The sequence below is a fragment of the Hemitrygon akajei genome, chromosome 9, assembly GCF_048418815.1.
Source record: "Hemitrygon akajei chromosome 9, sHemAka1.3, whole genome shotgun sequence".
Taxonomy (NCBI): domain Eukaryota; kingdom Metazoa; phylum Chordata; class Chondrichthyes; order Myliobatiformes; family Dasyatidae; genus Hemitrygon; species Hemitrygon akajei.
In genome coordinates, this window is record NC_133132.1 from 100055465 (window position 1) to 100078264 (window position 22800).

At 40.8% G+C, this 22800-nt stretch overlaps 1 protein-coding gene across 4 annotated transcripts in view; it reads right to left on the reverse strand.

Annotated features, from left to right (window-relative positions):
* Positions 1-22800, reverse strand: part of arid4b (AT-rich interaction domain 4B) — a 145673-nt gene that overhangs the window by 4747 nt on the left and 118126 nt on the right. For all 4 annotated transcript variants that reach the window (XM_073056633.1, XM_073056630.1, XM_073056631.1 and 1 more), the window contains 3 exons: positions 21451-22641; positions 8624-8734; positions 2493-2720 (listed from right to left, as the gene is read on the reverse strand). In XM_073056633.1, the coding sequence (XP_072912734.1) occupies positions 2493-2720; positions 8624-8734; positions 21451-22641 (1530 nt within the window). The remainder of the gene's footprint in view (positions 1-2492; positions 2721-8623; positions 8735-21450; positions 22642-22800) is intronic.

A 22800-nucleotide genomic window follows, 5' to 3' on the forward strand; every position in this document is an offset into this window, starting at 1 on the left:
GGTCATCAGAGAATGTCTAGAATAGTCCAGGCTGACAGGAAGGTGACAGTAACTGAAATAACAACTAATTAGAACAGTAGTTTGCAGAAGAGCCTCTCTGAACTAACGAAATGTCGAACATTGAAGTGGTGGGGCTACAGCAGACCATACCTTGATCTCCTGTACCTAATGTGGCTACTGATAGTATACGTGTAGTGCATTACAGTGGTATATCTGCCTGTTTCTCTGAAACAGATAATTTCATGACATCAAAAGTGGAGAGGTTAAGAAAAGGGAAATGAGTTCAAATTGTAAATCTACATAAAAACATTTAGCTGTAAAATTATGGATTTCATAAACTGGTTAACACTGTAAAAAAATTGTGTGAAACCCACTGTAGGTAGAGGTAGAAGGATACATAGAGAAAACGTAAAAGAATGAATAAATGGGAGGGAGTGTGGGCGGGAGGAAAGGGGCTTATTTTGTTGTGTTCTATGTTGCTCTGCCAAGCATTGTGGGCAGGCTATGGTGGTGCCAGAATGTGTGTGTACCACTCATGGGCTGCCCCCAGTACATCATCAGTTTTATCTTAGTTAGAAATCGGGTGTGGTACAGGCTCTGCTGACTCAACGAGCCGCACCACCCAGAAACACACCTATTTAACACAGGACAATTTACAGTGACCAATTAACCTACCAACCAATACATCTTTGGACAGAGGGAGGAAACTGGAGAACCCAGAGGAAACCTACATGGTCATGGGGAGAACGTACAAACTCCTTTCAGATGATGCTGGAATTGAATACCGAACTCCAGAATGCCCCATGCTGTTATAGTGTCACACTAACCACTACCGTGGCACACAGTTGTGTTGGTTGTTAATGCAAATGACACATTTCACTGCATGTTTCAATGTACATGTGACAAATAAATCAGATTCTGATAACTTAGAACTTATTTCTGTGAGAAACATCAGGAATATTTCATACATAGCACTGCAGATTTGTAAAGAAATAATTACTAAGTTGTATAGGTCAATGTCATAAGGAGGATTCTGTTTTCTATTAATGTTCTTACCATTGCAGCTATTGTGCAGTTTCTACAGGGGATGGGTGTCGTCCCTGGGTGCACTACTGTGAGCCACAGGCCTCCAGTCTTTGATGGCTCTGGGCCAGTACTCACTGGAGTTTAGAAGACTGAGGAGGGGGAAATTTCATTGAAACCCATCAAATATTGAAAAGTCTAGATAGAGTGAATGTGGAGAGGATGCTTCCTATAGTGGCAGAGTCCAGGACCAGAGGGGACAGCCTCAAATTACAATGACATCTTTTTAGAGAAGGAATTTCTTTAGCCAGCAAGTGGTGAATCTGTGGAAGTCATTGCGACAGACGGCTATAGAGACAAATCAATGGGTACATTTAAAGCAGAGGTTGATAGATTTTTGATCAGTAAAGGCAGGGGTGTCAAACTCATTTTAGGTCACAGGCCGGATTGAGCAAAATGCAGCTTCATGCGAGCCGGATCAGTTGGACGCGTGTGAACGCAGCTTTCGTTGCCTCTGTTTTTTCAGCCTGCTCTCATGTGTCTCAGTCTCTGCTATAACTACAAAGTGTTTCACTTTACAAATTCCGTTTCTTATGAAGAAGACTGCCGAATAAACACTAAAAACCCTGAAAACCTGGTACCTGAATAAACTCAGCATTAGCCATATCATACGCCATAGGCGCTCCGATTACTGGGGCCAGCTTAAATAGTAATTAGATATTATCTCGCGGGCCAAAGATAATTCCACCGCGGGCCGGATTTGGCCCACGGGCCTTGAGTTTGACATGTATGAGTAAAGGTGTCAAAGTTCACAGAGAGAAGGTCAGGAGAATGGGTTTGAGGGGAACAATAAATCAGCCATGATGGAATGGCAGAGCAGACTAGATAGGCCAAATGGCCTATCTTCTCCAATGTCTTATGGTCATTAGAGATCTATCTAACCATTCTCAGGAGGGAGGGAAGGTGTTGAAATGTGGTGCAGAATTATTTTTCGTGTAATTTAACTTTCCAATGCTTGCTTATATTTTAATATAATCACCTATAGACATGTAATTGTTCAGTGAATGTTGCAGAAATTACTGTACAGTTGCTTCTGCATCTCTTTAGAAACTTGTTAGTTTCCAGTAGCAGGTATCACACTACTTAAATCTGGCTATTTTATAGATTAATTGTTATCACTGAAAATGTTTTCTCCACTGTATCTGAGAGGATCACAAATGATTTGCCTTTGTCTTTTTCTTTGCACTCTCAGCTCTCACTTTGTTTGTTCTTCATTCTTTAATAATACAGCTGTAAGAAAAAAGTTTTGTGCCTCATTCTTGACTTCCAAAGATTGCAAAATTATTGGGATCCAACAAATGGTTAAAAGCTCCATTTTCCTCATCTAAGACCTGCACCGAGTCTTTCTACCTTAGCATGGAAGAAAAATCGACTGAAGTTACTTCACAGCCAAAAAGAGACAAACTCACCCATTTGGATACTCCATTTGTAAGATCTTGAGCTCCTGCTGTTCTGTTCCTGTGCACTATTCTTCTCCCCATTCAGAGAAGGTTTCCCAGGGCTCAGTACTTTGGTGGTAGATGTGCTAGCTGGCAGAGGATTGATTCCTGGTGCTACCACTGAAGAACTCTTCTTCACCTGTACAGATTTGGCAGTATTTTCACCCGCAGACATCTCTTCACTATCGCTACTGTTTGCTGTGAATATTAAGAGGAGAATGCATTTACTTGCTTTTGTGGCCCTGGGATCTTCCCAATCAATTAAATACTATTTCTGGAGCAAAATAAATCTTATATTAAAGAAAATGTATGTAATGTGGTCACAGTAAAGTCCTTTAAAGTGACTAGATAGATCATCAGATGATCTTTTTCTAAACTGAACTTAAAATAAACACTTAGCAGGTATCACGGCCAGTCTACTTGCACTTACTTGAATTGGCATTCTTCATAAACATCTGAGGATGCAATTTGGGTCTTACTTACAAGTGGTTGTAAAAGAAGTTCTTTTAAGAGTGGAAAGTTTCCTCTGTATTCCTCTGCGAATATCTTTCTGGATCATTCTATCTATTTATGAAGCATTTTTCACTTACCAGTCAATCATCTATCTATCTATCTATTTAGATGTAAAGCAGAGTAAAAGGCTCCTCCAGCCCAACAAGCCTGTGCAAAATGTCACAAAACATTAGAGGTAAACATAGCTAGATCAGGGTCATTGGATTTGTCTGTTTAATTGTTATTTTCTTCACAGCTTAACAGTTAATTGCTTGCTTGTATTTTTATAACTACTTATATATGCATAACTGTTAGTATATTTCCTAGTGGCCACAGTGTGTATGTACAGTTTTTCAGTATGTCCACTAATGGTTAGATCTGTACAATTCTGTTAAGTTCTAGAGGCTTCTTTTATGCTACATTACTTGAATTAGGGCTACCTGACTGGCTGACAATTGAATTTGAATAGAATATTTCTTATCTATGGAGTATAAAGAGCTGAGCACAAGTCACTGCCATCTCCTTTCTTTTTGCTCTCTCTCACTCCTGTTACTAGCCTCCGCTCCTATTACTGTCCATTTTTCTATTTTCTTTGTTCTATTAATGCTTAATAAAACAGTTTTGAAGCAACAAGTTTTCTGCCTCCTTTCTGACTTCCAAACGAAGCTTGGATTAAAAACATCAGAATCCAACAGGGTGCAAGTTGCAAGAAAAAAAAAACTGCCCCCCACCCGCCATCATAGTTTGTTAACTGATAGCACATGGTTCAGAATGTTTCCTTGTTTATCTTATACAGATTGACTAGAGGTGAAAGGGGATGGCCACGAATCTGGACAGGATCAGTTGGTCATAGTTATTGACGGTGCTGAACAGAAACTGCTCCTTAGTCCACTCGACTCATGCCTACAGTATTCCCATTCAGATAGTACACCACAATAACTCAATTCTCAAATTAGCTCAATAGCTCATCTTTGTTCTAAATGGACATCCCTCCATTCTAAAGCTGTGCCCTCTGGTCCTAGACTCTCCCACTATAGAAAACATCCTCTCCATGTATACTCTATCTGGACCTTTCAATATTCTATAGGTTTCAATGAGATACCCCCATTCTTCTAAACTCCAGTGAGTATAGTCTCAGAACCATTAAACGCTCCTCATACGTTAATCCTTTCATTCCCAGAATCATTCTTGTTAATCAGGTAGAAGGTGCAGGCACCTCAGGACTCACACCACCATGTTCAAGAACAGATACTACCCCTCAACCATCAGGCTCTTGAACAAAAGGGGATAGCATTTAAGGACTCTGTTACATTGTTATTTCATGCTCGTTATTTATTGCTATTTACTTATATCTGCATTTACAGTTTGTTTACAGTTTATGGTTCCTGATGTTTACAGTTTATAGTTACTGTTCTATAGATAGATTTGCTAAGAGTGCCCGCAGAAAGAGAATGTCAGGGTTGTATGAGGTGACATGTTGTGTACCTTGATAATTAATTTTACCTTGAACCCCATCCTTAATGATGGACTCCAACATCTTCCTAACCACTGAAATCAGGCTAACTAGACTATAATCTTTCTTCTGCCTCCTTCTCTTCTTAAACAGTGGAGTGACATTTGCAATTTTCCAGTCCTCCAGAACTATTGCAGAATCTAGCAATTCTTGGAAGATCATTACTAATGCCTCCACAATCTCTTCAGCCACCTCTCTCAGAAGCCTGAGGTGTACACCATCTGGTCCAGGTGATGTCTACCTTCAGACCTTTCAGCTTCCCGAACATCTTCTCCTTAGTAATAGCAACTCCACTCACTTCTGACCCCTGACACTCTTAAAATTCTGGCATATTGCTGTTGTCTTGCACAGTGAAGCTAATAACAGCTAATGAAGGGTCTCAGCTTTAAATGTTGACTGTTTATTTCCCTCCATACATTTTGAGCCACATTTCTTTCCTCAGACAACATATCTCCATGAATATTCCACCAGAAACATCCCTTTCCCACCCACCCTGCAGCTTAACATATTTCTACTGTCCTAGTTCTGAGGAAGGAACTCTGACCTGAGATGTTAGCTTTGTTTCTGTTCTCACTGATGTTGCCTGACCTATTGATTTCTGTTTTCAAGAAGGCAAAATCATTATGGACCTTTAGCAGAGGAGGTACAGGAGTTTGAAATCACACTCGATGTTTTAGGAGCAGCTTCCTTCTCCCCCCCCCCCCCCCCCCACCCCCCACAATCACATTTCTGAATGGTCTAACAATACTACCTATAATTACCCCCCCCGCACTATTTATTTATTGCAACTTAGTGATTTTTATGTATTACACTGTCCTGCTGCACAAAACAGTAAGTTCCACATGTCAGTGACAATAGACCTGCTTTGATTCTATTTCACTTTTCCATTAACTGCAGGATTAAAAAATATGATTAACACCAATGAGATGTTGAACCCTTTTAAATAATAATCCACAAATGAACTGTGTCCACTTCTGAACGCTGCAGAAAAGATGTCAATGTGCTCGAAAGAGTGCAGTAGTGATATATTAGAATGATTTCAGGACGAGAAATTACAATCACAAGGTTGGACTGAAAATAGGGCTCTTCTTGGAATGAGGAATGTGGAAAGACTTAATAAAATTATTCAAGATCATGAGGAGTTTAGAAAAAAGCTACTTCCCTTCAAGGGGTGACAAATCTGAAGTGATGGGCAAGAGATACTGTAGGGAACCTGAAAAACAGTATTTTAAATGCAGAAACTAGTTATGTTGAAGTTGTATAAGACTCTGGTAATGATATGTTATGTTGCTATCTGGGAATACAAATCCTTAACTCCTTGAAAGTGGTGTCATGGGTAGAGAGGGCCGTATCGAGAGCTTTTGGCACATTGACTTTCGTAAATCAGAGTACTGAGTACAGGAGTTAGGATGTTACATTACAGTTGTATAAGACATTGGTGAGGCCAAACTTGGAGTATTATGTGCAGTTCTGGTCACCTATCTACAAGAAAGTTGTAAATAAGACTGGAAGAGTACAGAGAAAATTTGCAAGGATGTTACTGGGACTTGAGGACCCCAGTTATAGGGAGAAGTGGAATAGGTTTGGACTTTATTCCCTGGAGTGCAGAGGAATGAGGGGAGATTTGATAGAGGTAAACAAAACATAAGGGATACTGATAGGGCAAATACAAGCATGCTTTTCCCACAGAGGCTGGGTGGGACTACAACTAGAAGGTTAAAGGAGAAAGGTGGGATATTTAAGAGGAACCAGTGGGAAACTTCTTCACTCAGAGGGTGGTGAGAGTGTGGAATGAGCTGTCAGCAGGAGTAGTAAATGTGAGTCCAATTGCAACATTGGATAAATACATAGATGGGAGGGGTGTGAAGCGGGTCGGGAATTAGGCAGAATAACAGGTCAGCACGGACTGGATGGCTTAAAGGGCACTGTTGTCAGACTATGACTATGAATTGCAACTTGCTGCCTGAAAGGGTCAACCAAAACTTTCAAAATAAAATGGAATGTTCCTTGAGGGAAAATAATTTGGTGGGCAATGGCAAAGGGACAAAGGAATTGAATTGCTATACAGTGCTATATCGAGTCAATATGCCAAACAGCCTCCTTCAATGACATTCTATGAGTGAGGTTAAACAAATTGTGAAACTGCAAGCTCTTAAGGAAAAAAAGCATGAGAATGGAGTTAATTGATCAGATTTTTCAAAGAGCTAGCATGGCTTCTGTGGGGAAAATTACCACCATGTATGGTTCTATTAAATGGAGCACAAAGCTAGATTTGGAAATAGATGAAAAGATTCACACTGCATCCTAATCTCTTGCCATTAAGCTTAAAAGTACAAGTAGCAAAAAGATAAGATTCCCTTTCCATAGAAACTGCCTGACATGCTGCGTTCCTACAGCATTTTGTACAGTTCTGTAGCAATAACATGGGCAGTCAGAAACAAGTTTACTGAAAGAAATTAAGGAAAGAATGCATTATTCTAGCAGATCTTCCTTCCTTTTGTTTTCCAGCCTACACTGCAGATAAGGTGAAAACAGGAACAATGTGTTTATACAGCAACTTTCAAGGAGGAATATGTTCTGGTAAACTTCACAGAAACACAGACAAAAGCTGGCAGCCAGCTACCAAAGAAATTATTTTTAATATTCATTCATAAAACGTGCAAATTTGTGGTATGGCTTGCATTTCTTTGCATCCTAAAAGAGAAGTGTGTTTGGCAAACCTACAGGAGATATTTTTTGAGGAAGTAACAAGAGAAATAAAAAGAGAAAAATCAGTAGGCATGGTATATTTGCATTTTCAGAAATCTGTTAAAAGCCCCAAATAAAAGATTCAGTAAAAAATTTTAAAAGTTGGGTGTTACATATTGGCATAGATTGAAATTTGGTTGAACGATAGAGCAGAATTGCAATAGACAGGTTTTAATCAGAACATCCAGCACAGTACTGCCCCTCAACACACAAAGTTGTGATGGCCTTTTTACCCACTCCAAGATCAATCTCTGCTTGCCTCTTGTGTAGCCCAACATTTTTCTTTCATCCATCTGAATCTCAAATGTATCTGCCTCTACCACCACCCCTGGCGGTGCATTCCACACACACATCACTCTTTATCTCTGACATCCTTCATACTTTCATCCAATAACTTTAAAACTAAGTCCTCTAGTATTTGCCATTTCCTCCCTGGGAAAATCTCTCAGGCTGTCTCACTCTATCTATGCCTCTTATCATCTTATACAGCCCTGTTAAGTCACATCACATCCTCCTTTGCTCTAAAGAGAAAAGACCCAGTTCACTCAACCTGTCTTCAGAAGACATGTTCTCTAATCCAGGCAGCATTCTGGTAAATCACCTCTGCACTCTCTAAAGCTTTCACGTCCTTCTAATAATGAGATGACTAGAACTGAACACAATATTTCAAGTGTAGATATAGAACAGTATATTTCCTTAAGAAGAATTCTGCCAACACGGAAAATCTGAAATAAGATGGAGAATTGTGGAGAAAGAAACAGAATTAACATGCCAGGCTGATGAAGTGTCTTGAAATTCATCAACTGAAAACATTAACTCAATTTCTGTTCTGACAGATGCTTGCTGAATTGCTGAATACTTCTAGTATTGATAGAGTGGATGAGGAGAAGATGTTTCCTATAGTGGGGGAGGGCACACAGCCTCAGAATAGAAAGAGGTCTCTTTAGAACAGAGATGAGAAATATCTCATTAGCCAGAGGGTGATGCATTTGTGGAATTCATCACCACAGCCAGCTGTGGAGGCCAAGTCATTCGATATATTTAAAGTGGAAGTTGATAGCTTCTTGATTAGTAAGGGTGTCCAAGGTTACAGGGAGAAAGCAGGACAATGGGGTTGAAAGAGAGAATACATCAGCCATGATGGAATACCGGAGCAGACTTGATTGGGTCAAAAGATTCAATTCTGCTCCTGTGTCTTATGGTCTTACTTGCTGTGTTTTTCCAGTAGATTTTCTCTTTGACCAAGAATGCTCATAGGCAAAAGAAAAAGGCATAACATTATCACAAAAATCTACACAATCGATACAATATTTAACAAACATAAGCAAGCAGTATCACATTTCCTCACCAGCTCGATTTTTCTTTTTGTTGTTGATCCCTGATCGTTTGTGGCTGCGTTTTTGCTTCTTGGCTGAACTTCCTCCCTGAGCATCTTTTGGCCTTTTGTGACCAGAAGCAACTGGATTGAAATGAAGACAAGGGAAAATTTTATTCCATACAAGCATTCAAAAATCAAACAAGGGTGAGCAAACTGACTCTGATTCTTAGTGTCCAAAATAAATCCTAGACATTTTAATCTTCTCGACCTATCAATGTGGTCAAAAAGGATTGGCAAATATAATAATCATAAATGCAAGCGATTCTGTAGATGCTGGAAATCCAGAGCAACACACACAAAATGCTGGAGGAACTCAGCAGGTCAGGCAGCATCTATGGAAAGGAATAAATAATCACTTTCTAGCTTGTACTCCTTCCCTTCCTCCACCTTCTTAGTCTGGCTTCTCCCCCCTTCCTTTCCTGTACTGATGAAGTGTCAACTATTTATTCCTCTCCAATAGATGCTGCCTTACCTGCCAAGTTCCTCCAGCATTGTGTGTGTGTTACTTTGGCAAATGAAATAGTTTACAATGAAAGGACAGCCTGCTGTGCTCTGATCTAATCATGTTATACTAATGGACCATCTGTTTTCCTATGTCTTACACAAGCATGCTACATTCAAACATCAGAAGGCTTGACGTTTTTCAGGAACATGACACAGATTGGATTAGAATGAGGCTAGCTGTATCAGAGGTTGCACACAAGGGGGCATAAACAACACATTGAGCTCATCTGCTCTGCGTCAGTGTTTTTTTGCTGAAAGTGAGCTTCCTCCCAGCTTCGACAGGTTCCCTCTCCATTTATACCCCCAGTCTTCGCAAGGGTACTCTTTGCACAAGGGATACACTTGGCAAGATCCAGCAAGGAACCACGAAACAACTATGAGATTATCCAGAAAGCTGGAAGCAAGGATAATAGCTTGTGAAAGGAAAAAAACCCACCTTGGAATCGCAGTAGATATTCTGAATGAATAGAGAGACAAAGTTGCTGCGTGGATTCAATAATTTCTCATTGTAAATAGCTGAAGTTAAGAATTTTAAGAGCCTTTGTATAATTCAAGAAAAGGGCAACTGGGAAAGTGTAGACTGCTATGAATTGGAAGGAGCACAGGAATAATTGAACAACAGATAGATGCAAGCAAGACAAAAAGATGGACAATGCATGTAGGATTTTTTTGTCTTTTTCTTTTTGTATTTGCATAACTTGTATTTTGCACATTGATTGGTTGTCTGTTTTTGTTTATGTGCAGTTTTTCATTGATTCTATTGTGTTTCTTTGTATTTATTGTGAATGGCCAAAAGAAAATGAATCTCAGGGTAGGATATGGTGACATATATTACTTTGATAATAAATTTACTTTGAACTTTGAAAAAGAATTTGGTACAAAAAGTTGTAAATAGCTGCAACAGGATAGAAGATCAGAGAAGTAAGTGGTAAAAACAGCTCCCCCACCCCCCATTCTGTGAGTTTAGTCACTCTCCCATTTCAAGGTCTTTATTGGAAAAGGCAGGTAATGAGTAAACTGCATTTAAGTTCTCATTTTAAAATATCAAACTTTCACCTCTGTCCGCTTTTTCCCAAACTGAGGCAACCCAAGCTTGCTGCTTTGATCCACAAATCAACAGTGATACAGAACTTGCTTTTATATAGCTCATCATATCCTCAGGATGTCCCAAAGTGCCTTGCAACCAATGGATTACTTCTGAAAGGTTGTCACTGTTGTAATGTGGGGAACACAGCAAGATTTCACACACTACAAACAAAATGAATGTTCAGATAATTTGCTTCAGTGATTGTGATTGAGGCTTGAACACTGGGGTAGATTCTCCCCTGCTCTTTTCACAGGGCCATGGTTCTCTGTAATTACCAGAGAGATAATGAAACATCTCAGACAGAAGATAGTCCTTCTTGACAGAGCAGCATTCCCTCAGCAATGGCATTTGGCAGTATTTCACTGGGACATCCTGAGGCCATGAGAGGTGCTACAAAAGTGAAAGTTTTTCCCTGGTATTTCTATTCTAATTATGAAATGTCGACTCCACATTTACCAAAATTAAAACACAGTTCCTGTTGCAATGGATCTAATAACAGTAACAACTACTCAAAACAGCAAAACTACGAGGTGAGAGATATCAAAGATCAACTTTATTCGCCATTTACATTTATTTGTAGTAGGAATTTGACGTGGAGTGTGGGTCAGGGTGTGACAAGCAACAAAAAATATTCAACAATTATAAAGAATGAAGAATTATATGAAATATAAAGTTGGAGGTTAAAGTACAGATATAGAATAAAATGGGATTAAATATATAGATACTAGCATGTATTTACAGTGTAAACTGCATTATAATAAGTGGTTTAAAGTGTCTACAGGGCAGTACAGTGACAGGGGTCATAGATAGAGGGCAGTGAGGGAAGCTAACAAGAATGGTTTATCAGATTAACTGCGACCATAGACTGCTGAAAGCAAGCTTGCTGAATGGCAATTAAACATCTGTTTTGAGTACAAGTCCATTGACCCTTATTGGGGATTTTAAGATAGCATTACTTTCACTGCTGGTTCTATGCAGAGTCCTTGTGCTATTATTATGAGTTGTACAGACTGCTGGTAGAATGGAAATGAATTCAAAGTAAGTATGTACTTCAATGTATACTAAGTCTTCACAGTCAATGATTTAAATTTGCACTAAATAATTTGGCAAAAATACTGCAGTCACTGGAAATCTGAAATAGGACCGAAACTGGGAAACATTCAGTCAATCTGGGAGCACCCAGAGAAAGAGAAACAGAATTAACATTTCTGGTTAATGATCCTAATTCTGCTTCTTTCTCCACAGATGCTGTCTGATCTCAAAGTAAATATTTATTATAATTTTAGCAATTTATCCTATTAAAACAATTAATAATAATTTTATTATTGATTTGCCATTTCTAGTCTAAAACCCACTGAACTGCCATCAACATATAAATCTCTACATGAACAGGCTCTATAGTCAAAGTAACTTTATAATCAAAGTAAATATATGTTACCACACACTACCTTGAGATTCATTTCCTTGCAAGCATTTCCAGGGGAATTAAAAATTACAATAGAATTCATGAAAAGCACAGACTGACAAATGACCAAGGTAAAAAAGACAAATTGTGCAAATAAAATATAAAAAAATACAGAGAATATGAGTTATAAAGTCCTTGAAAGTGAGTGTGTAGATTGCTGAATCAGTTCCCAGTGGTGGTGATTGAAGTTGTCCACACCAGTTCAGGAGCCTGACGGTTGCAGGGTAATAACTGTTCCTGACCTCGGTGGTGTGGGACTTAAAGCTCTTGTATTTCCTTCCCAACTGTAGCAGTGAGAGGAGAGAATGGCCTGTATGATGGGGGTCCTTGATGATGGATGCTACTTCCTTATGTCGGTTCTCCATGCAAATGTGCTCAATTATCAGTGATGGACTGGGCTGTAATGGAAGCAGGTCAAGCTGTGGTCTGCGAGGAATGTCTTTAAGGCAAGGCATGGCAGGACAGGGAACCGGTGATTCTGTTGGATGGTATCCTGAGCACAACTTTCAAACAAGCCCAAGAACCTTGCTTGGTTGGTGGTCAGATGGGTTATCTCCAGGATCATTCACGCACAGCCACAGTCTCAATCCCACAGCACACTGACACTGAAGCAGATTTTCCAGAATACACATTTGTCACCATGGACAGAAAAGGGATGCAGTGGTCTTTGTTGAGGTCCATCTGGGGTTGCTAAGTAAGCCAGTACTCTATGTGGCAGAGCAGCATAGCGGTTAATGCAATCACATTCCAGTACCTACACTCATCCATCAGGGTTCAATTCCTGCTGTCTATAAGGAGCTTACTATGACTACGTGGGTTTCCTCTTGGTGCTCAGGTTTCATCCCACATTCCAAAGACATATGGATTATGGTTAGTGAGTTGTGGGCATGCCACGTTGGCACTGGAAGCATGGTGACACTTGCAGGCTGCTCCCAGACACAAACTGACACATTTCACTATTCGTGAGACAAATTAAACTTTTCAGAATCTTAGCTGGGTTGAGAGAACAAGTGGAATGACACATCTCGTACTGTGAATGGAGGGATATCATGGTCATTCACAGTTCAAAGAAAACTTATTATCAAAATATGTATATCAGCATACACTAACCTGAAAGTTATTTTCATGTAATAGAACAAAGAAATACAAGAGAATCAATGAAAAATTACACACAGAGACTGATAAATAACCAATGTGCAAAAGGCAACTTGTGCAAGTACAAAAAAAACAAATACCGGTAATCGTAGTAGTAATAATAATAATAATAATCTAAGTAAGTAATTAATGCTGAGAGCATGAGTTGTCGAGTCCTTGAAAGTGAGTTCAAGGGCTGTGGAATCAGTTCAGTGTTGAGCAGAGTGAAATTATCCAAACATCATACATCTGTAAATGTTATGAAAACTGTACAATTTTGAAAAAACTTCACCACCACCCAAATACACCAGATTCCACAACAAATTAAAGCCTAGAATTCCATCTGTACCATACAAGATGACATCATCACCATGGCGCAGAATTGCTCCTAATAGGATGAACATTTACTATTTCTTCCAACCTCTGTTTCATGCTTTCTTTTCACAAGCATAGGTTAAAAAAGATCAACTGGACTGCATGAAGATCTGCAGTCCCTTCCATTGTACCGGGCCAACTTTTCTCTCTGTTCCATCAGACATGGGCCAACAAAACTCGCAATCAAGATTGCATGTCTGATCTGTATATCTGCATAACAGAGTACATTTGATGAAGAATTCATTACAAGATGCTGTTGGGTGTCCTTGAGGAAGTAACGTAGTGTTCTGTAAATGCAACCTCTTGCTTTCAAATGGCAGGTCAAAACTGCAGCAAATTTGCTACTAAATTATGCAAAGTGACATGTTCAATATCTGACTTTCCAGTCTTTTCATCCATAGAACAGTACAGGCCCTTCATCCCACAATGTTGTGCTAATCTTTTAATCTACTCCAAGATCAATCTAACCCTTCACTCACAGAGCCCTCCACTCTTCTTTCATCCACATTCAGGGACAGACAGGAAAGGTGGCAAAATGTTTTCAACTGTGGGTGAGTGACAAACAAGGGGACATAGTTACAAGGTTAGGTGGGAGAAGGGCTGGGGAAGGTGGTCATTTAAAACTGAGGTTGCAGCCCTGCCAGGTAGAGAGGGTCTGATGCACAGGATGGCAAGAAGCTGCAGAGGGTTGTAGACACAGCCAGCTCCATCTCAGGCATAACCCTCCCGACCACTGAGTACGCCTTCAAGAGGAACTGCCTCGGAAAGGTGACATCCATCACTAAGGGCTTTTACTAATAAAGTTATGGACAAAAGATTACTTGTCTAAACCAACCTGTCATGCATGCGAACTCTTACTACTAGAAGCACTTGAGTAAACTACATGTCTACAACTGACAGTCAGGACTAGTCCGAGGGGCTGTTGGATTAAACTGTTTAATTGTAATTTTCTTTGCAGTTCACAAGTTATTCCTAATAGTGTTTTTATAACTACTTAAAACATAAAACTGATTAGCATGTTTCCTCGTGGCCACAGTATGTACGTTTGTATATGCAGTTGCTCAGTGTGTCCCCTAGTGGTGACAGTTCTTTGTATCATTCTGGAAAGTTCTAGAAGCTTCTCTGGTGCTGCATTATTTGAATTGAGGCTATCTGATTGGTTGCCTCTTATCTGTGAATTTGAATGGAATGTTTATCATCTCTGGAGTACAAAAGAGCTAATCACATGATGCCAGCTTCACTTTCCCATCACTCACTAGCCTCTGTTCCTGCTCCTGTTACTGGCCATTCTCAGTTTTCTTGGTTCTATTAGTGAAGCAATAAGTTTAGTGCCTTTTTCCTGACTTCTTGAAGAACATCAAAATCCAAGACAAAAATAGGATAGCATGGATATGATGGGTCCAAGGGCCAGTTTCTTTTCTGTACAATTCAATGACTCTTTGTTACAAGCTGGTGAAATATAAGGCTCTGTGTTACTTGTCCAGCCTGTGCACGTTTGGCCCAGGCGTGATGCTGTGTTTGGCTCACTTCACACTTTGACAATATAGTGACAACTAACCAAGCATCACATCCTACCCAACCATCATGATAGGAAGACAGGTGGAGGAGCAGGTAGTGTTGAGGAAGTAGGGAGTCTACAGAAGGACTTGGACAGGTCAGGTGAAAGGGGAAAAAGTGGAAGATGGAATACTGTATAGGGAAATGTATGGTCATGCACTTTGGTAGCAAGACTATAACTGTATACTACTTTGAAAAGGGAAAAAAAAATCAGAAACCAGAGGTGCAAAAAGACTTGCGAGTCCTGGTACAGGATTCCATGAAGGTTAACTTGCAGGTAGTAAGGAAGGCAAATTCAATGTTAACATTAATTTTGAGAGGACTAGAATATAAACACAAAAATATAATTCTGAGGTTCTACAAGGCAATAGTTGAATATTGTGAGCATTTTTGAGACCCATATGTTAGGAAAGATGCTGGACAGAGTCCATAATTAGTTTACGAGAATGATTTCAATGTTGAAAGGGTTGATACATGAGTAATGTTTGATGGCTCTGGAACCGTACTCATTGTAGTTGAGAAGGATGGGGGAACGGGGAACTTATTGAAAAGTACTGAACACTGAAAGGCCTGGTTAAGGTGGACATGGAGAGGACGATTCCAGTGGTGGGAGAGTCTAGGACCGGATGGTACAGCCTCAGAATAAAAGAATGTTCCTTTAGAACAGAGATGAATAGGACTTTCTTGAGAGTGGTGAATATTTAGAATTCATTGCTACAGACAGCTGTGGAGGTATTTAAAACTAAGGGTGACAGGTTTTAGATTTGTAAGGGTGTCAGAAGTCATGGGGAGAAGGCAAGAGAATGGAGTTGAGAGGGAAAAATAAATGAGCTATGAATAAATGACAGAGCAGACTTTTATTTGCTGAATGTCCTAATTCTGATCTTATCTTGTCAATCAGCATTGAATTTACACTGATATTCCAGGGGGATAAAAACCAGGGTGATAGAGCTGAGGATGAACCAGCAGGTTTACAAGTAGACGATGGGTGCAACATGTATGTACGGAAGGACAAGCCAATGATTGGGTACAAATGCAGACAGGGCAAAGAGTTAAATTGTACCACAGAGGCAAAACTCAGAAGGGCAAAGAATGCAGGACTGAAGGTACTGTATTTAAATGCATGTAGCATTTGGAACAAGGTGGACGAACTCATGGAGCAATTAGAGATTAGTCAGTTTGACATTGTGGGCATAACTGAGTCGTAGCTGAAAGAAGGCCATAGTTGAGAGCTTAACATCAGAGAATATACTTTGTATCGAAAGAACAGGCAGGAAGGTATGGGTAGTGGTGTGGCTCTGTCGATGGAATTGCATCTTTTGAAAAAGGTGACATGGGGTCAGAGAATGTTGAATCTTTGTGGGAGGAGTTAAGAAACTGCAAGGGTAAAAAACCATTATGGGAATCATATATAGGCCTCCAAATAGTAGCCAAGGTGTTGGGGTTGAGATTGCAAAGGGAGCTGGAAAAGGCATGTAATAAGGGTAATTTCACAATTGTGATGGGGGACTTCAATGTGCAAGGGGATTGGGAAAATCAGGTTGGTGTCAGATCGCAAGGGAGGGAATTTGTTGAATGCCTACGAGATGGCTTTTTAGAGCAGCTTCTGCTTGAGCCTATTCAGGGAAAGGTTATCTTAGATTGGTTGTTGTGTAATAACCCAGATCTTATGAGGGATCTTACTGTAAAGGAACCCTTAGGAAACAGTGATCATAATATGACTGAATTCATACTGCAATTTGAGAAGAAGAATATAACTCACATGTATCAGTATCGCAATGGAATAAAGGGAATTACAGAGGCATGAGAGAGGTGCTTGCCCAGGTAGACCGGATCCGGGAGGATACTAGTGGGGATGATGGCAGAGCAGAGATGGCTGAAGTTTCTGGGAATAGTTCACAAGGTGCAGGATAGATATGTCCCACAGAGAAAGAAGTTCTCAAATGGAAGGGATAGCCAATCGTGGCTGACAAAGGAAGTTAAGGACTACATAAAAACCAAGGAAAGGGCACATAAGGTAGCAAAGGTGAGTGGGAAGTTGGATGATTGGAAAGCTTGTAAAATCCAACAAAAGGCAACTAAAAAAGTTATAAGAAGGGAAAAGATGAAATATGAGGGCAGACTAGCCAATAATATAAAGCAGGATACCAACATTTTTTCAGTTATATAAAGAGTAAAAGGGAGGTGAGAGTTGATATTGGACTATTGGAAGGTGATGCTGGTGAGGTAGTAATGGGGGACAAAGAAAGGGCAGATGAACCTAATGGGTACTTTGCATCTGTCTTCCATAGAGAGGAAGGAGTAAGTGCCATTGCTATTACAAAGGAAAAAACTGCTAGGCAAACTGAAGGTGGATAAGTCACCTGGGCCACATGGACTACGCCCCAGAGTGCTCATCAAGGTTGCTGAAGATATAACTGATGCAATGGGCATCATCTTTCAAGTATCACTTGATTCTGGCATGGTCCCAGAGGACTGGAACCTCAGTGGTTGGGAAAGAGTTGGAGTCTTCTATTAAGAATGAGGTTTTGAGGTCCTTGGAGACTAATGACAAAATAGTTAAAGTCAGTATGGTTTCTAAAAAGGGAAATCTTGCCAGACAAATCTGTTAAGAGTTCTTCGAGGAAGTAACAAGCAGGGTGGACAGAGGAAACAGTAGATGTTATTTACTTCGATTTTGATAAGGTGCCAAACATGATGCTATTTAATAAGATAAAATCTTATGGCATTACAGGAAAGATACAAGATGGAGATACGGCTGAAAGACAGGAGGCAGCGAGTGGGAATAAAAGAGGCCTTTTCTGGTTGGTTGCCAAAGACTAGTGACCAGCAACCAACCGGAAAAGACCCCTTTTATTCCCATTCGCTGCCTCCTGCCTGTCAGTCATTCCGCTATCCATGCTATCATCTTTCCTCTGGGGTCAGTATTGGGACCGCTGCTTTTCACATTGTCAATGATTAGATAATGAAATTGATGGCTTTGTGGCAAAGTTTGTGGATGATACGAAGATAGGTGGAGGGGTAGGTAATACTGAGGAAGCAATGCGATTGCAGCAGGATTTAGACAAATTGAAAGAATGGGCAAAAAAGTGGTAGATAGAATACTGTGTTGGGAAATGTATGATAATACATTTTGGTAAAAGGGCCAATACGGGGACTATTATCTAACTGGGGAGAAGGTTCAAACATCAGAGGTGTAGAGGGGCTTAGGAGTCCTTGTGCAAGACTCCCAGAAGGTTAATTTACAGGTTGAATCTATGGTAAAGAAGGCAAATGCAATGTTGGCATTTATTTCAAGGGGAATAGAATACAAAAGCAAGGAGATAATGCTGAGCCTTTATAAGACACCAGTCAGGCCGCACTTGGAGTACTGTCAACAGTTTTGAGCCCCAAATCTCAGAAAGGATGTGTTGTCATTGGAGAGAGTCCAGAGGAAGTTCATGAGGATTATTCCGGGAATGAAGGGGTTAACATATGAGGAGCGTTTGACAGCTTTGGGCCTGGACTCACCAGAATTTAGAAGAATGCAGGGGGATCTCATTGAAACCTACTGAATGTTGAAAGGTATGGATAGGGTGGATGTGGAGAGGATGTTTCCTATGGTGGGGGTACCCAGAACCTGAGGGCACAGCTTCAAAATTGAGGGGTGACCCTTTAGAACAGAGGTAAGGAGGAATTTTTTTTAGCCAGAGGGAAGTAAACCCGTGGAATGCTGGAACAGACTTTTAACACCGTAAACCAGCGAGTTGTTTGTCATGTCTCCCCTCTCGCTGTGAAACAGCGACACCTCATATTAGGGAGAGAGAGAGCCTGTGGTATGTCGAATTATTGGGTGAACGAGCAGTCTTTGGGGTCCAGCAAGTCCATGTCTTTATTGATGCTTTGCTGTACGCTTGCTCAGTGGAGGACGCTGATGATTTTTTGCTGGTGGGGCGGGTGGGTTAATGCCTTGTTGCTGCTTGTGCATGGGGAAGAGAACTGGGGCTTTGGGGTTCTAACATTTAATTGTCATTCATTCTTTGGGGCCCTCCTGTTTTAGTGGATGCTTGCAAAGAAAAAGAATTTCAGGATGTATATTGTATACATTTCTCTGACATTAAATGTACCTATTGAAACCTACTGGATGCTCTGCCATAGACTGTGGCGGAAGCCAAGTCCGTGCATATATTTAAGGCGGAAGTTGATCGTTTTCTGAGTGGTCAGGACATCAAAGGATATGGCGAGAAGACAGGTGTGTGGGGTTGAGTGGGATCCGGGATCAACCACGATGGAACGGCGGAGCAGACTCGATGGGCTGAATAGCCCAATTCTGCTCCTGTGTCTTATGCTCTTACTATCATTGGGTGAAGGTGCTCTGACTCAAGATAAAAATATTCAAACATAATCTAAGAAAACCTTAGTGGATATACAAGTAGTGCAACAAGCATTCAAAGCTTCCTCAAATGCACAACCCACGCCTGCAACTTCTATGAAAAGAGGATGACAAGAGCAGCAAGCATAAGAACATGAGACATAGGTATCATGTATTTAATATTTCAGTAATATTGTACATATATTGTTTGATTAAGCATTCTTGTTTATTTAAATAGGCATTACAGGTTACATGCAAAAGTACAGGAATGGCATGTTACCACGCCATCATGTCAATGTACAGTAAAAATGAAACTAAATCACATTCTCCTGCGCTCCCATCTTTTTGCTTTCAAATAGTTTTTTTGTTTTGGAGTTACAAAACATAACAATAGGAACAGAATTAGGCCATTCAGCCCATTGAGTCTGCTGCACCATTCCATCAGGGCTGATTTATTATCCGTCTCAATCCCATTCTCCTGCCTTCTCCACATAACCTTTGACACCCTGACTAAACCAGAACCTATTAACCTCTATTTAAATATACCCAGTGACATGACCTCCACTGCTATCTTTGGCAATGAATTCCACAGATTTACGACTCCCTGGCTAAAGAAATTCCTCCTAATCTCTGTTTTAAATGAACATCCCTCTATTCTGAGGCGGTGCCCTCTGGTCCGTGACTTCCCTACTACAGGAAACATTCTCTCCACATCCACTCTTGGCCTTTCAATAGAAGTGCAGCAAGGACAGTCCCAGAGCCATCAAACACATGTACGTTCCACCTGCAGCTTCCCCTCCAACAGCACGCTATTCTGATGTGGAAATAAACACTGCCCTCCCTTTATTGCCACGAGACCAAACTTTTGGAGGCAGTAAGCTGACCCTGTCACTGAGCAGATTGCCTTGGTTGAGGGCAGCTCACTACCACCTTACCATGGAAACAGGAAAGGCAGTAAATGCTGCTTTGCCTGTATGATGGAAAATCATTTTTATGCAAGCAATAAAATTCAGTGTAATATACATAATTACCACAACTGTAAAAATTAGTGTAAACATACTCTAAAATTATTGGTTACAGACCATCACCAATATTTTGCATTTATTTACACTGTTGTCCCATTTGCTCACAATCCATTTTCATTTTCTTGCCAATTAGTGATCAGATCTAAATAATATTACCACAACCTCTGGCCAGTCAATGATCAAATCCAAATATCATCACCACAAACTCTGGCCAATCAATGATCAAATCTGAATAGTAACTGGAGCAGTGGCTTATTTGGGACAACTCAAAGAACAAAAACTAGTCGAGAAAATAACCAGGATTTTCAGTTTATTTGGGACACTCTCCCAATTAATTGTGGTCAGAGACTGCTGCCAAACATTTTCTAACAAACATCAGTCACATGCACGTCATATGACTGTTAGGCACTACACTGTGAACAGTTTTTAAATAGTGTTATTTGTGTGTCTGTTCAAAACACAGTGATTTTTGTCATTGATAGTTAGTGCGTAATATAAAGTAAGACAATTCCAAATGGTTTAGTTCACTGCAATTTCAAGCATTCAAGCTTGGAGATGCCAGAAATGGCTGGGAGTGAAAACAAAATAATTTCACTACTTCAAGTTAGGAACTATGAAAAATTTGAAGGTATCGACAAGCATCTTGAACATTACAATTAAAATAAAGATTTGGTGGATACAATCATTGAAAGCACTTTGAAGGCAGTCCACTATGTGCACTGATTTTGTTCATTTTGTCAATCAAAAGAACTGAGCAGCGTACACTGCATTAGTTCCTCTGTTGGTAACTATCGGGAACCACGACACAGATTTATAGTACTGTAGTAGTATTGATATTGTTCTTATTTATTCTGTATTTCATTTAAATACATAATTTGATACTCAGTTATATGGTAGTTTGTTTCTTTTATACCTTTACTCTTACTTGGGCCAGAATGTACTGGTCTTGATGTGTCTCAACTAACCATAATCCACTGTATTACCACAAACCCAGGGCACAAATTCATTTGCCTCCTGTGGTAATCCACACAACTTTGGAACAACAAACACAAGCAATTTATAAAAGATTTTTTAAACAACAAATAAATGTAAATGCACACTCTACCACACACATATGCTCGTGCACATGCTCACACCCTTGTGCACTCATGTGTACACATAAACATTCACATAAGACAAAGGAGCAGAATTAGGCCATTCCTCCCATCGAAGATGGCAGAGTCAGTAAATTAAAACTAAACCGCATGTCTCTAACTGAATTCTTTGCAACAGCAAGTTCGTTTTGTGAGCACTCCTTACCTTTCTCCTTATGCTCTGGTTCCGTCTGATTGCTACTGCTTGAGCTAATACTGGCGTCAAACCCCGTTGGAGAGACATTACCCTCAGACTGTCCTTCCTGCAGCTCCCCAGTCATACTATCAACCTCATTGGTGCTGTCCGTCTCACTTTTAATGCTCTGGACTTCCTCCTGGCTTGGGACCAGCCTCTGAGGGATCACTGCATTGGGTTGTGGCAGGGACGCCTCGGTTACAGTGACAGAAGCAGGAGACTCAGGGGTGGTGGGCGGAGTATTGAGTACAGAGTTGCTGCCACTGCTCGGCAGCTCACCCTTCTTGTCCACTTTCTCAGCTGGCTTCTCTTCGCTCGGCTTGATGGGGGAGATGACCAGAGCTGCAGTTTCTGCCTCTGCATGCGGCAGCCTCTCCTCCTCCTTCGGCATCTCAGACAGTGTCTCAGGCTTTGCTTCCTCCAGGGCCACAGGTGGGGACGATGTGGTCTCGGTGTCAGAGTCGGAAAAGAGCTCCTTGAGAACTTTTTTAGGCCACTGGATCTGGATGCTTGACCACACATCTTTTCGGTCCTTTACTTTTGTGTTCTGAGCCCTTAGTTCAGAATTGTTTATAAGCTTGACTCGTTTCTCAGGCACTTCTGAGAAGCCAGAGTACAGCTGGGTCACGTGCAGTGGTTTCCTCTTTTCCTGTAGTCCATTATGCTTTCTGTTGGAGCCAGGTTTCATGTCAGTTCTTTCGTCCTCCTCATCGGAGCTGCTGTCACTGCTTGTGCTGTGGAGGGGAGATTCCTTGCCCTTCACCCTCTCTCCCTTATGGCCGGGTGATTCTGTTTTCGCCCAGTCTTCGGCACCTACCTTTCTCCGCCTGGCACGTTTCAGATGGGACTTTGTCCGCCTCTCACCCGCTTCTTTCTGCACCAGCAGCTTCGTGGACTCCTCTCCTTCCTCCTCATCGTCATCCTCCTCCACTTCCTCCTCCTCAGAACATTTGCCTCTTCTCGTCCAGTCTAGAGAGTCTGATAGGTTTGCCAGTTTGGTGCCAGCTGGGGGGGTACTCTGCAGCCCAGCCACAGGATGGTTTCGCTGACACTTGGGGGCTGGCTCTTTGCTTTCTTCAATTGACGTGTCCTCTTCAGCATCTTTCCTCCAAGTGGCCTCACTATGGTCATCATCATCGCTCTCCTCAGAATTCTCCGAGCCTGTTAACAATTAAAAAAAGTCAAATACACAGACGTTAAGGGCAAGAGGCATGCCATTTTCCCTAAAAGCCACAGCACACTCTTAGGTGATATTGGTTGTCAACACAAATGACACATTTCACTTTTTTTTCATGTACATCTGATAAGAAAATCTGAACC